The following is a 14,399-nucleotide window of genomic DNA, read 5'->3' on the forward strand; positions in this document are numbered from 1 at the left end:
TCCTCAGGGTAGCTACTAAAATAATGTACCTGATGATGGGAGAATTTCTCCCTAGAAAATGGAATGATAATAATAATAAAAACTGTAACCACTCAGTCAATTTCTTGTGGAAATCATGTTTTCTTAGTGGTTCCTACAAGTCAAATATAATGCTGTGTTGTTGGAGGCCAATAATAGGACAGGGAAAAATCTAATATTACCTGTGCTTTGTAACTTTATCATCAAATTGTCAAACATAGCCTCATAACTCATTATTTCTTAGTAGTCGCCACTTATTGCTGAAGCTCTGAAGTAGTTGGATTATACTCAATTGGATTACAGTAGTCTTGTCTCTGGTTTCAAATATATAAAATATGGCTCAGTTTCTTAGCATTACATTTCTGCCAGAACTATCCTGATATTGCCCTCACACCACTAAATTGTTCATAATTTACTTATTCAGTTGATTGTTAGGGAATATTTACTGCTTACTCACGATATATAAAACACTAGGCCAGTATACCTAACTTCAAACATGGCTTGGCTTCTGCTTTGAGAACCTTACATGCCAACCCAGGAATCATCAACCATGTACTGTACACTAAGAATGTCTGCATATTGCTATAGTCATACTCAGAAGAAAAGTATAATTAAGGTACTTTTTGGCTATAAATAACAGAAAATCTAACTCCACCTGGACTCAACAAAGAGTCTTAAGATTAAAGTGTCAGGAAAAATTTGATCAAGGCTAAGTTAGTCGCAAGAATTGAGTTTCTGTGCTCTTTCTCTCAGTGAGGGTTCTATTCTTTGTGGGCTCCTTTTAGTCTAAGGTTAAAGCGGTTGCCAAGCATCTCAAGGTTGTAGTTTTCTAATGTGGAGATAATGCAAAAGAGGAAAGTCTTTTCCTTGACTGCTCAAACTAAGGTTTTACTTTTCTTGGTTGGCCCATGAATGACAAGTATGTTGTATTTAGAGGGGGACATGGAACAATAAGATAGCTTCATTTGCCTAAGTAATTAACCACACGCTGAAAATAAACTCCATGAAATTGTACTGTTCAATAATTCAGGATAATATGGGACATGGTTTGGCCTCAAGATTGGGATTGGTTGAAGTAAGTGTGGGTTGCTTTCCCTTGAGCCACTGTCCTCACTGTCCCCAAATTCAACAGTCAGATCCACAAGACCAGGCATGAAACTAGGGCTTCATCATGAGAAGTAACTAAAAACACTGATTCCATCAAAGGAGTTGAGGGAAGTATGTTTCTTTCCAATAATGAGAGCAAAATCACCCTGTAATTTGGACTGAAATTTTGAATATACAGGAAAGAATTTTTAATCGTAAGAATCAGAGGAGAAAAACAAATGATTACCTAATAAAAAGTAGAGCAGAGTCTAAAAATATTCAAATAGCAGATAGGAGATGACACCGAACCCCATAGAAAGGATTCATGCACCAGCACGGAGAGCCATTTGTGGGTTGTAGGGTGTGCCTCTGGGATTCTGTGTTGTGCTTAAATCACCAAGGTTCCACACAAGCAAGTGAAATTTTTCAGAAATCTGCCCCTTAAGATGCTAAGGAAAGGTGCTCACAGAGTAGTGTCTGAAAGAAAATATTCTCTTGCAAAATTGCTCAATGGGGCTTTACAGAGGGACTTTGCTGATGCCCAGATGTGTGCTGGGGGAGCATGCTAGAATGAGTTTGCAAAGCCTTTCCTCCTGCATTATCTGCACCACACACTCTGCTTACACAGCTTAACATTGAGTTGGCTCAGAAAGGAACATTATGTCAAGAGCATGGGCCATGTTCAGAGAGCAGGAAGGGTGAGTTTGTTTTTGATCACTTGTGCAAGTAAAGAGTAATGTCCTAACACCATATAGGGTGTTGTTGCCATTAAACAGAGATGTAAGTGAGACAATAGACTTTTCCTAAAGAGAGCTTCACAAACCAAGGACAGGACAAAGACATGAGATGGGTTAAGTTTGACACAAGGCAAGATATTCCATCTTCTAAGCATTGAAGCTAGGGGATGGAGAGGTGATGGCCAAGTTAGTGAGATCCAGTTTATAGAGGTCTTGGGTAACTTGTAAATATTTTGTACTCTTTATGTATCAATTTTTAAAGCCATGGTGATGTATAGTTTTTAGAGATATTAAGGAAGTACTAACTCAAATGTGGAGGCTGATCAGCTGGGGCAAGACTCTTAGTCAGTCTTCATTGTCAAGGATTTAAGAATATAATAAAATCCAAATACCGACAGCTTTATAAAATTGTCCTGCCTGAGAAGTTAATGTAGCCCAGCCCAACGACTTAAAAGTAGTAGGAGTAAACGACTTGAGTCCAAACCCAAAACCCTGCACTCACTTGCTTTGAAACATCTTGGTCTAGTTTCAGTCACTGTGCTGCAAAGTAAGAATAAAGAAAACACCCAATTATCAGACTTGCTTTGAGAACTAAGTTAGATTGGCATAACCTTTCAAAACAAGATCTGGTTCATCACAAGTACTTGATGACTCTGGCTAGTGTCAATTTTTTTTATCCAAATTAAAATTAGCTTTGGAAGTATATCATAAACAATAATGTTGTACATGGTTAAAATATGCACTTTTAAGAATAATGTATAATCATTATTTAATCATTTAATCATGCTTGCATTGTGATGAGATCCTTTCACTTACTTGAGGGGAAATTGAATCATGAAATTCCATTCCTCAAAGAGGAGGAAATTGAAAATAAAATATCCAACTTATTTTTAGAAGGCAGAAAGAGGAAGCATGATAAAGATGCAAATATGGGTGATCAAACCAAAGTGCAGGGAAAAACACAGACAATGGTCTCATGTTCAGCCTTTAACTTGGCCAGCTTTTATTTCCAAGATGGATATTTTTAACTTGGTTGTGAAATCAGACTCTAACAGGGGAGTTAGATATGATTTATTAAATCGTTTCATCAGTGTCATTTAAAATTCAATCAGCTATGTATCCACACAAGGACGTTGGACTGGGTCAGTGTGTCCTAACAAAATCAATGACTACGTTGACAGTGATCCTCTAGCACAGGTGTGTGCTTTAAATGAGGGCAGAGAAATCAGTTGTGTACACAGAGCTAGAGGGCAGGGATGTGATTCCTGGGGGGGAGGGGGGAGAAGGGAAGGTCACACTCCTCCTCCTATGCTTACCTTCCTGCCTCTGGTGCTTCATGAATACTTAATGGAAAAAGGAATGATCACACAACTCTTTGAAATTGAAGCATGTTAAATTTCAACCCCAAACAAAAAGATGAAAACTAACCAGGCACTGGTTCAAAGACTCAGACAATTAACACAGTTGCAGTCAGTCTTGCTTATTCCAGAATGGAAAATAGAAGCCCTGGAAGGGGTGGGGGGGTGTTCAAGTCATAAGCTTTGGAAATAATATCACCCTAGATAGAGAACACATGCTAATGACACTTTAGTCTTTTCAAGTCTTTTCATCTGATCTGGGCCCTGAATCAAAATATTAAGGACAGGGAATAAATTCTGGTTCAACAGAGTTGTCACTTTCATGTTCACAGACTCTGCCTGCTCTGTAGCAAAACCGTTGTTTCTTATTTTACTTTTTTTTTTCCTTTGGGTCGGTCCTGGGACTTGAACTCTGGGCCTGGGCACTGTCCCTGAGCTCTTCAGCTCAAGACAAGAACTCTACAGCATGAGCCACAGCGCCACTTCCAAAACAGTTGTTTCTAATGCCCCTTCTAATATGGACACTTTAATGAGGGAATGGCAGCTCCCTGTGGAAAGCCATTCTTCAGTACAGAACATAGACCTTTTCCAACCCTCCTGATAAAAGTGCTCCACCATGGACACCTTCATCTTTCCAGCCATCATGGTAGCCTGCAGCTTGTACCCACTGTACCATCAGCTTCTATCTTTTCCAACTCCCCTTTCCCTTGGAGACATTCCAAGCTTAACATGAGTTAATTTTCAGAACCATGCTTCAAATTCAGGTCCATGTTACAGCCCTTCTCATACAAATGGCCCAGGTGGGTGCACAATGGATAAAGTGTCTTGAGAGACCACTTCCCTTGTAAAATTTTTTCTTTCCTCAACTTTTGTCCCTGAACTCCTGGCTGGCCAGTAATCTTTTAGAGGAAGGGTTGATATGGCTCACAGGAGTCAATTTCCTTCCCCAAATTACACCCTTTCTCTGTTTAAATATGTACTATTTGATAGTAATTTTCACTTTCAGAATTCTCTAGTCTTTTGTTTCCCTTTTGTCTTTAAGTCCCTTTATTTCTTTCTCTGTCTTTTTCTCTCTGTCTCTCTCCATTTCAATGGGTTGTGAAATATACTATGAGTTGTGATTCTAGAAGAAACATTTGACTAGATAAGCACTCAGATCTTTCCAGATTCAAAGTCTATCTTTATAGGGACAGACTCCATCATGGGAATTTACAAAAATACTTCTTTGAATTATATTTTGTAAGTATTGTAAATGTAAACAAGCATCTGGATTCTGCAGAGAAAACCAATGAGAAGAGAAATTATGTGTAACACAACAAAATAAATATTCCAAATTGTTCTTACTAAAACCCAGTAGTTTTATATGTACACTAAAAAAATAAAAAATAAAAAGGAATCTAGGGTTTAGCTCCTTCTGAGATAATGATTTCTCTCTTCCCTGGAACCACTTTTTTATGTTCTAAGTAAAGATTTACTTCACAAATAATCAGCAGGAACAACTTAAATGCCAAGTGAATCCTTTTAGCGATACTGTTGATGGCCAAGTTAAGATAACTATAAATCTACTAGAAAGTAAAGCATCAGTGATTTGTTGTGTGCAAGATTTGAGATTTACACTGCTCATTAAACTATGAACATATTTTAAATGGGCCTTTCTATACCCTAAAGGGTGATTTGATTTAAGTGACTAAAAATACCTCATCTTAGCTACTCAGGAGGCTGAGATCTGAGGATTCTGGTTCAAAGCCAGCCTGGGCAGGAAAGTCCATGAGAGTCTTATCTCCAATTAACCACTAGAAAACTGGAAGTAGTACTGTTGTTCAAAGTGGTAGAGTACTAAACTTGAGATGAAGAGCTCAGGGACAGCGCCCAGACCCAGAGTTCAAGCCCCACAACTAACAAAAGAAAAAAAAAATAGGGCTGGGAAGGTGATTCAGTGGTAGAGCTCTTGCCTTGCATGCATGAGGCCCTGGATTCGATTCCTCAGCACCACATAAGCAGAAGAAAAAAAAAAGCCAGAAGTGGTGCTGTGGCTCAAGTGATAGAATGCTAGCCTTGAGCTGAAGAGCTGAGGGACAGTGCCCAGGCCCAGAGTTCAAGCCCACAACCAACAAAAATAAAGAAAAAAAGAAAACCTTTTAAACACACAGCCCCTTCACATCCATTCTTTCTCCTTTTTCTTAAGCATTATTACAGCCTGAGTAGGAACTGGAAAATACTAACAGTGAGGATTGCACCATAATAATATATTTTGTAATGAGAGAAGCAGCCATGCAGAATTGTCATAGAAAATGCGAATGAAAGCTTAAGTTTCTGTGGAAATTAGGCCCCCTGCTCATATGCAATTATTTTAAAGAACTCCCCTTGCTTCTGAGCACTCTTGCCTTCCCATAAGTTTGCTATTTAGTAAATGGATTGACATTATCACATTGATGGGATAAAAGGCTTGCTGATATCTATTATCACTGTTATATACACACTTCTTTCCTTTCTGCCAGTTGATAAGGAAATTGTCTGAGGACCTTTGTGATTCTGTCAGGGCGGAGTTGATCTATGGCTTTCTCTAGCTGTAGTACTCATTTGTATCTCTGAATTGTCAACCTATCATCTATCTACAGACTATCTTTTGATAGTCTGTACAATTCCACAGGAGTCAATCTAAATTCTGTACATAGATCTTCCCTGCATTTATCACTGCTCTCTCAGACCTGCCTTCTCTTCTATTCTCTGCTTCTCTCAGGAACCTGAACTAATCAGGGCCTCTACCAAGCTGCGCTGGTTAAGAACATTTGATTTTGAAAAAAGAAAATGCTTCTTTATTGTGCCATATTCTCCTAGGACTGTGTTCTTTTTACTCTACTAATAACATTATTTCCACAAAGATGCTACCTGACTGTCAATGACTTAGTGGATCTCTTTCATTTGATTTGAGTCCACATGGTATTACAACCAGAAGAGTTGCCAGTTGTCCCAATTTTCATACCTTATTAAAGCGAAGGTCATTTTTGGAGGGAAGGACACTTCAGTACCTCTGAAAAACTTAAATCACATCTAAAATAATTTCCATGAAATTCACAAGTCACATCCAATGCCATGCTAGAAAAACTCCCAAGGGATGGTTTGCAGGAATTTGGTGGCACCTTAGGATGGCATTTTGCTGTTCTCTGTCTACCACCTGCAACTGACAAAAGAACTTAGAGTCCGGATGTAGGACCTTCACTCTTTCTGGTGCACACCAAGGTGTAAAGTCAGCATCAAATGGCAGTACGTTTAGTGACAGATTTCCAGGTGTGTCTAAGATTCAGGGAGATTCCATCTGTCCCAAATTGTCAGAAGGCAGGCAACGGATTTCTCTAGTTTTAGGGAGGGAGCCATATCTTTGCTGAAGAGTTCTAGAATTTATTTTAGAACTCTGTATTTTTCTTACGTATATTGTTACTGCTACTCTTTCTACCTTAAATTAGAAGTCTGTGTTCATTATCAAACTCATAACTTCAAGAATGGAATGAATATAGGGTATCTGTATGCTTTGAGAGTCTATTACTTATCTGTTATGTACAAATATTCTGAAAATCATGAATGTTTCTGTAAATCATAATGATTTACAGAATATCAAATGATAAGTGGCACTTCCTACTTTTATTCAATTAAATACGAATAGCTATTTAAGGTTTATTTTACAAGTTACCTTGTATGTTTATAACACTTTAATGCTGAACACTTATAAATTTGTTGGATTTTTTACCCTTTCAGGTGGAAGAGGCCCTGGAAGCTGTGAAAAATGCTACCAATGAGCAAGACCTTGCAAACCGCTTTAAGGAATTTGGAAAAGAGATGGTGAAACTTAACTATGTAGCCGCAAGAAGACAACAGGTAGGGAAGGCTGTAGAAATACTGTGGTGGTGAATGTAAATAAGAGGTCACTTGCATCTTCCTGACTATCAAATACCTTAGGAATCCGGGATCTCAAAGACTGCATCCTGCCTGGGCCAGTTGGAATACTGGATAATCTCTGGTCCTGTCTTTTATGACTTGCAGAGAGCACCTGTTTTTATTGATGAGAATTGTCTACCAGCCCCACCACACTCTTTCTGTCCACTGAAGGAAAAGCTGAGGCAAATAAAAACAAACTGTAATGAGATGTTATGGTTACGCTCAATTAGCACTGTTTAGAATCAGGTTTTATCTCCTAGTCTTTTGGGTACCCCTTTTCATATATGTATGCCTAGATTGGGAGGAATGTAAAGGGTAATTTTATAAATATGAGAGGAAGAGTGCAGGGAAAATAAGGCAACAGAGAGGGGAGGGAAGGAGGAAAGAAGGTGAAGAATGGGCGCCCAGGTGAATGTGATTCAGTATTCCCATGAAAACTACTGATCTCCCATTCCCTTTGCCTTTACTTTGCCTAGAGATCCTATCCTGCATTTAAAACAATTTTATTTTATCATTGGATTCCATTAGAATTGTGTTCACACAATTTTTCAAAAAGCACTTCCAAATGTGTAAAGGCTTGTTGAAATTATTTTCACCCATCCTTTTGACTGTCTTCCAGAATTCTTTAACACTGATGACGGTTCTTATTAAATCTTCATCAACAGGAAAGTTCCATTCAATAAACATTTGTTTTATGTTCACTCTGTGCCAGGATGAGGAGATGCTCAGATTACAAACTTGACTACGATATACTCCTTTTTGTGCCAAGTGTGATTTTAGTGTATATGATTTTTTTTTAATCGGTCATGGGTCTTAAACTCTGGGCCCAGGCACTGTCCCTGAGTACTTCAGCTCAAGGTGAGCTCTCTACCACTGATGCCACAGTGCCACTTCCAGTTTTCTAGTGGTTAATTGGAGATAAGAGTTTCATGGACTTGCCTGCCCCAGCTGGCTTTGAACTGTGATCCTCAGATCTCAGCCTCCTAAGTAGCTAGAATTACAGGTGTGAGCCATCAGTGCAGAGCAAATGATTTAAATAGCTTTTATCAGCAGCAGTCTTGTCAAAAGGATGGGCCTTATGGTAATATAAATAGGAACAGAGTTGCTCTGAGCACAGTGGAAGACTTGGAAATCGTTTAGTTGAAACAACTGAAAGGCAGGACCTCTTCTCCATGAACCAAACAAGAGGTTAGGATGAGAGGCAGGGGCCCCGGCTATTCATTCTCACAGGGTATTTGGTACCTCTTGTTAAATGTATGATTCAAAGTTCAGATTCTAGATGTCAGCTTTATGTTGAAGTATTATTTTAGATAAGTTGCACCGAAAGGGCATGGTGTGGCAGAGGGGAGGAGAAACTAAGGGAAGAAGCTGATGAGATCTAGGGGACAGACAGGGGCGATCTCCATCCACTTGGTAACAACAAAGGTGGCAGAAAGCATGCAGTAAAAGTACATTGTATAAATGGAGCACAGAGACGCTGCCACATTGGTGGGTGAGTCAAGAGAGCAGACAGCAACTAGATTGTTCCAAGGTTGGAGTCTGAGTGAATGGGAGAAGATGGTGGGTCCATTGAGAAGATGGTAGGTCAACTGACAGGGTTGAATTCCTGTCTGAAATCAGTATGTCATACTTAAATGCATTGATTGTGAGGTTGTTACATTCAATCTCATTTCATATATGATGAGACTGCAAATAGAAAAGTGTGTTGGTGAGGGATCAAAATAGGTAGTTGGCATTCAATCCATGAGAGTATGGGATATACATATGCAAATTACGTAAATAAACTTTTTATTTCTTTAATACTTTGTCTCCAATTAATTTGGAAAAGAATGGAAACGAATTTGGAAGGAAATTAAATAGAGAAAATGAGTAATTGTCCTCATATCCTGTCAGCCACATACACACAAAAAAACTAATGCTCATTTATTATATTATCTTCCAGTTATTTGTCCCCATAGTTTAATATATTTATAATACTATGCATATGAATACACAAATTGTGTCTTATTGTGTGTTTTTTTTTAATTTTTAATTGTTATTATAATCCCCTATTATGCTCACGTCATTTTATTTTTCCTGAAAATGCCTTCGTGTAAACTTCACCTGCTTTCTGTGTGTTGCATGTGCAGGAGTTGAAGGACCCTCACTGTAGAGATGAGATGGCAGCTGCCCGCGGGGCCCTGAAGAAGAATGCCACAATGCTGTATACAGCCTCGCAAGCCTTTCTGCGACACCCAGATGTCGCTGCCACAAGAGCCAACCGAGATTACGTGTTCAAACAAGTCCAGGAGGCCATCGCTGGCATTTCCAATGCCGCTCAAGCTACCTCGCCCACGGATGAAGCCAAGGGCCACACGGGTATTGGCGAGCTGGCTGCAGCCCTGAACGAGTTTGATGTAAGCATGGCGATGTTTTCGGAGCCTATGCACTTACACAGGGAAAACAGAGTGTAATGAAAGTAGAAAAGGACACCACATAGAATATATTCTGATTTTCTTTTATCGGAAAATTTTAACAGTAAGATAAACTAAATAATATGTTCTTGTAATTAGGAATTGAAAATATTACTAGTGCTGTTTACTTGTCTTTGAAGATAACCATGGTTAGGAAGGTCTGGTCATTTTTAATTAGATCACAGTTCGTCCTTGAGATGAGCAACTTTATTGTTAAGATACACATGCTACAGGCAGACAGAGATGGAGCACAGCTATGTTGTGCCTGGGTGAGAAACTATCTTCTGGATCTCCACTTTAAACCAGTGATATGCAACTATGCTTTTCGTGTGACCCAGTTTGGGAATCCGGTCTTCCTTGGTATGGCCGTTCTCAGGAGAGACGGTGACAGTGCTTGAGAGACTCATCTGCTCTGTCTGGTGGTTTGTCACAGTGAGGGATACAGCAAGATGGTAGCTCACTGTGACTCTGCCAACTGCCAAGCCACCCAAGTGAGTGAGTAGTCACACATCATCAAATGCCCAGAGCAGTGGTCCTCACTTCCCCAGGTCCAGAAATGGGTCCCTCTGTGGATTCATATATTCTGATCCATGGGAGCCTATATGTGTTGTGAGAAGTACAAAGGTTTATAAATAATCGGTATCTGCTTTCAAGGCTATATTCTCCTCCTGGGAAACTGAATGCATTGAGCATCACTTAAGACATCAAACAAAATTCTTAGGACACAAAGTAAGTTATTTAATGGCTGCAGAGAAAAAATATTTGCCTACCTTTGGATATGTTGACATTAATTTTTGGCAGGGAATGACTAGTTGGCTGCTAGAAAAAGGATCCAGAGCAAAACAATTGCTCAAGGCATAGACTGGATGGTATAACTCGAGAATAATGATCACATTTTATATCCAGAGAGTTCTTTGCAGTGTCAACAGAGGTCTCTTGTCTTTCTCTAATTTAGTCATTATGTATGCATTTGTGTGTGTGTGTATGTGTGCATATATGTGTGTGTGTGTGCACTTCTCTCTTTGAACTCAGGCTTAATGCTGTTTTTCAGGTTTTTTATAGAGATTAAATTTTATTTTTAAAACTTTTATTAAAAAAATTGGGATTTAATGTTATGTAATTGCATCTACATTCAAAAGGGTAACTGTCAACCCATGAAAAATAGTGGGAGACATTAATTATTCTGCATTTCCCATAATGCAGAATAATAGACTAAAGAACAAGTATACATTTATTAGCTTTGCCTCATGACTTACTTTAATTTCTTATGTAAGCTAGAAGTTCAGTGTAGATGTGAAAGACATAAAAATAGAAATACCTTAGTTGGTATTTTATTCGTTTTGTAAATAGTATTGTGGCAGACATTTTTATAATGTGCAGGAAAAACTAATTACAATTCTGGGAATTGTATTAGAACTCAATAAAAGATTGTTTTTTTCAGGAATGAAAAATGAATGAAACCTATTTTAAGGGTAAAATGAGCAGTTTAATTCCTGAGATGCTAAAATACTATACTACATTGGTACATTCATTTTTAAAATACACATTAAAACAAAGTGACTCACTTAACAAAGCAACACAAAATTACAAAAAAAAAATCTCAAATGCAAAATTACTTTTTAGTAGTGCTTTGCAAATATCAGAATTATGTATTATTTAGGTACATTTTGACATACTTGTGCTTCTATGCTTATAATTTTTGTTTATAATCAAATGGTAAACAACAAATCAGAGGGGAAATGAAGCAGCTTGGTAGGTAGCTCCAGGTCAGACAGACCTTCAGTGACCTTCTCTGCTCAGGCCATCAGGCTCCAATTCCTATTTTTCACTTTGTCTCCAGACCATTTTTACTACCAGGAGCTATTTTCTACAGCAAATTTTAACAAGTGAATCATCGCTGTGAGGTTGCCAAAGGCTTTTGATTCATAAAATCTAACTTAAGGTCATCTGAGGAAAATCGAGTAGCCAGCAATGTCAGCATGATGACCTTAGAACACCATCCTGTTACCACAGTGATATCTTCATGCTATATAAAACAGGCTTTGGGAAAAGAACACATGAATGTAGTTAATTCATAAGTAATTGCATAAATTACTTCATACAGTATAAAATTAATAAATGACTTAATGAGATTAACTAACTCACTAAATTTATTTTAACTTATTCCACACACTAATATTAACTAATATTATGTTAATTAATTATTTATAATATAAATAAAACAATTACATTAGCTCAGTATATGAACTAATATTTTATTATGAATTATTGTTGATTTGCTATCTAGGTAAAGTGTGTCACATAGTATATATTACAGATTATTAAAAATGTGGAACTATCTGAATCGTAATTCAGATACAGTAATTCTGTTTGTTTCAATTTCTTAAGAATTTTCAGTTAATGAACACAATTTAATTTCAGGACTTTCTCAAAAGTAGTCATGCCAGTAGGCTATTTAATTGATAACAAACAACACAATTAACTACTTTAGGTTTCTTTCTGATATCATAAACCTAGATTTCCTCAGAGGTAGAAATCTTCCATTAAAACTAATATACCACTTCTCTTTATGGAAGAATTATATTTTTTTCTTATAGTTGAATGATTAATTTGGCTATCTTTATTTTCAAGGAATGCTATCTTAAAATTGATTTACAATTCACAGACATCTGTGTTATCTTAAATCCCACTTTCAAATTATATTAGTTTTTGTTATTATAACAGATAGTGAAGTCAGAAAGAGGAATGGTTTCTTTTCCTTCCAGTTTCAGAGGCTTCAGTCTATTGTAGGGAATCTATTGCTTTTGTGTCTGGGATCGACAGACCACAGAAAGAAGGGAACAAGTTCTCAGTATCCCCTTTAAGGCATTTCCTGATATGACCAGAAACTTTCCAATAGGCCAACTTCTTACAAGTTCCACTAGCTCCCAAGATCATTACAGGATAGGGACCAGATTTTAACCCATGACCCTCTGTGGCATAGTTATCCAAACCTTATCACAAACCATCAAACAAATTGACATTACATTGAGTGGAAAAATTCAATCTTTTTGTTATTAACTGTTGTTTTAACTGTGCTAGGGTTTGAATTCTTAGCATGGAATTTGCTCAGTTCAAGCTTTAACATTTGTACCATTTCTGTAGTCTGGCATTTTGCTTGTAAATTGGGGATAAAGTCTCTCAGACTTTTCTGCCCAGGCTCTCTTGGAACCTCAGTCCTGTAGATATTAGTCTCCTGAGTAGCTAAGCCTACAAGATGTCAGCAACAGTTACCTGGCTTTCTCACTAACTTTGCTATCAATATTCCTTGTTGATTCTTACTTGCATGTCAATGTTTTTGCATGTCTATAGAAAAAAATGTCTTTTATCACTGAGGTAAAGGAAGTATGTATTTTACACAAAGGTAAAAGAATATATTTTCATAGCATAGCCATCAGATCTTGAAAATGAATTTGAAACTCACTTCATCTAAGCAGCCATGGAGATGTCAGTCTCATTTGCTGGGGTGTAGATTTGGCTTTGACTTTAATAGTCAATTCGAGCAAGGTAAAAATTAGTAGTTTCACATTTAGCTGTCTAAAGCCACAGGATTGATTTTTAACTGGGTAGTTATAATTGCAGCTCAATGCTTGGTGCCCTATTTTTGTACCTATGTGAATAGTCAGTGTACTGATTAATGAAGCAAAAGAATGAGGGGGAAAGGCATTTAACAATTTGAAACTGTCAAGAGAGTCTTTAATGGTAGAATGGGAAAAAAGGCAAAATGACTGCTAATCAATGGGAAAAAGCACTCTTGTTTGAAATGTGGCAATGTGGAGTAGTTAATTCTACCTAGTGAATCTATCTTCCAGATAATGCTGCAAAGATTAGAATAATAATAATAATAATAATCACTTCTCAGAAGCAAGTCATATTATAATATCAACTGGGACTTCTAGAAAAGTTTCTACTGTGAAAGGAATATTTAAAATTCTTCCCAGACTTTTCTTTATTTGAGAAAAGAGAAGACCCTAGATCTTGATTTTGTAGGTAATGAAGCTGTTGTGGCAAAAGTAAATGGACACAAGTCCAGACTTGAACTTTCTAAGCTTTATAAAATTAAAAGTGACATTGTTCCTGAACCTGTCTCATGATCTAAAACAACAAGCAAGATCTAGAATTCCTTGTGCTTCCACTTTTGACCCTTGACTGCTTGCTGAGGCCCCACTACCCCTAAGACCTTGTTTCATTGGTACTTGTCTTATTCTCACATTCTGGGTTTCTGATCATCTGATCCATCCTACTTGTCTGTGCCTACTGCACTCCTATTCCATAACATAAAATAAGAGGAAACTAGTTAAGTGACTTCTTCTCATACTCTCATACTTTTGCTCTTTTAGTATCTGAAACATTCTGTAAAGAGTCTTTTTCTTCCTTCTCTTGGCTAATCACAACATGGGCATCCACTCTCTGTTCCTACCCCACACTGTGCTACATGCTAATGTTTGCCCCACGGTCTCAGGGAACTTACACAAGAAATCTAACACCTTTACTTCCCAGTTTTCAACTGCTTCCTATTGTATTCACTATGACCACATCTCTCTACTCTGTTTTACTATCGCTGTCACCTGTAAGGTTGAAATTAATGCACTGGAGAAGACAATGTGTTCCCAGTTTTATAGGGTTGAAAGTCCACTTCACAGCTCAGGTGCATATATATTGTTTTTTTTAATTTCTCATACTTATGTTTACCTTTTTAGATTTCCTTCCTTCCTTTTTCCTTTTTCTTTCCTTCCCTTCTTCTTCCTCTCTTCCTCTCCTCTCCCTACTCCCTT

At 37.6% G+C, this 14,399-nt stretch overlaps 1 protein-coding gene across 3 annotated transcripts in view; it reads left to right on the forward strand.

The window, feature by feature from the left end:
- Nucleotides 1-14,399, forward strand: part of Ctnna2 (catenin (cadherin-associated protein), alpha 2) — a 1,112,116-nt gene that overhangs the window by 341,945 nt on the left and 755,772 nt on the right. For all 3 annotated transcript variants that reach the window (XM_013031823.1, XM_013031821.1, XM_013031822.1), the window contains exons 5-6: nt 6,953-7,072; nt 9,262-9,528. In XM_013031823.1, coding sequence (XP_012887277.1) covers nt 6,953-7,072; nt 9,262-9,528 — 387 coding nt within the window. The remainder of the gene's footprint in view (nt 1-6,952; nt 7,073-9,261; nt 9,529-14,399) is intronic.

The sequence above is a fragment of the Dipodomys ordii genome, unplaced genomic scaffold (genome assembly GCF_000151885.1).
Source record: "Dipodomys ordii isolate 6190 unplaced genomic scaffold, Dord_2.0 Scaffold144, whole genome shotgun sequence".
NCBI classification, from domain to species: Eukaryota; Metazoa; Chordata; class Mammalia; order Rodentia; family Heteromyidae; genus Dipodomys; species Dipodomys ordii.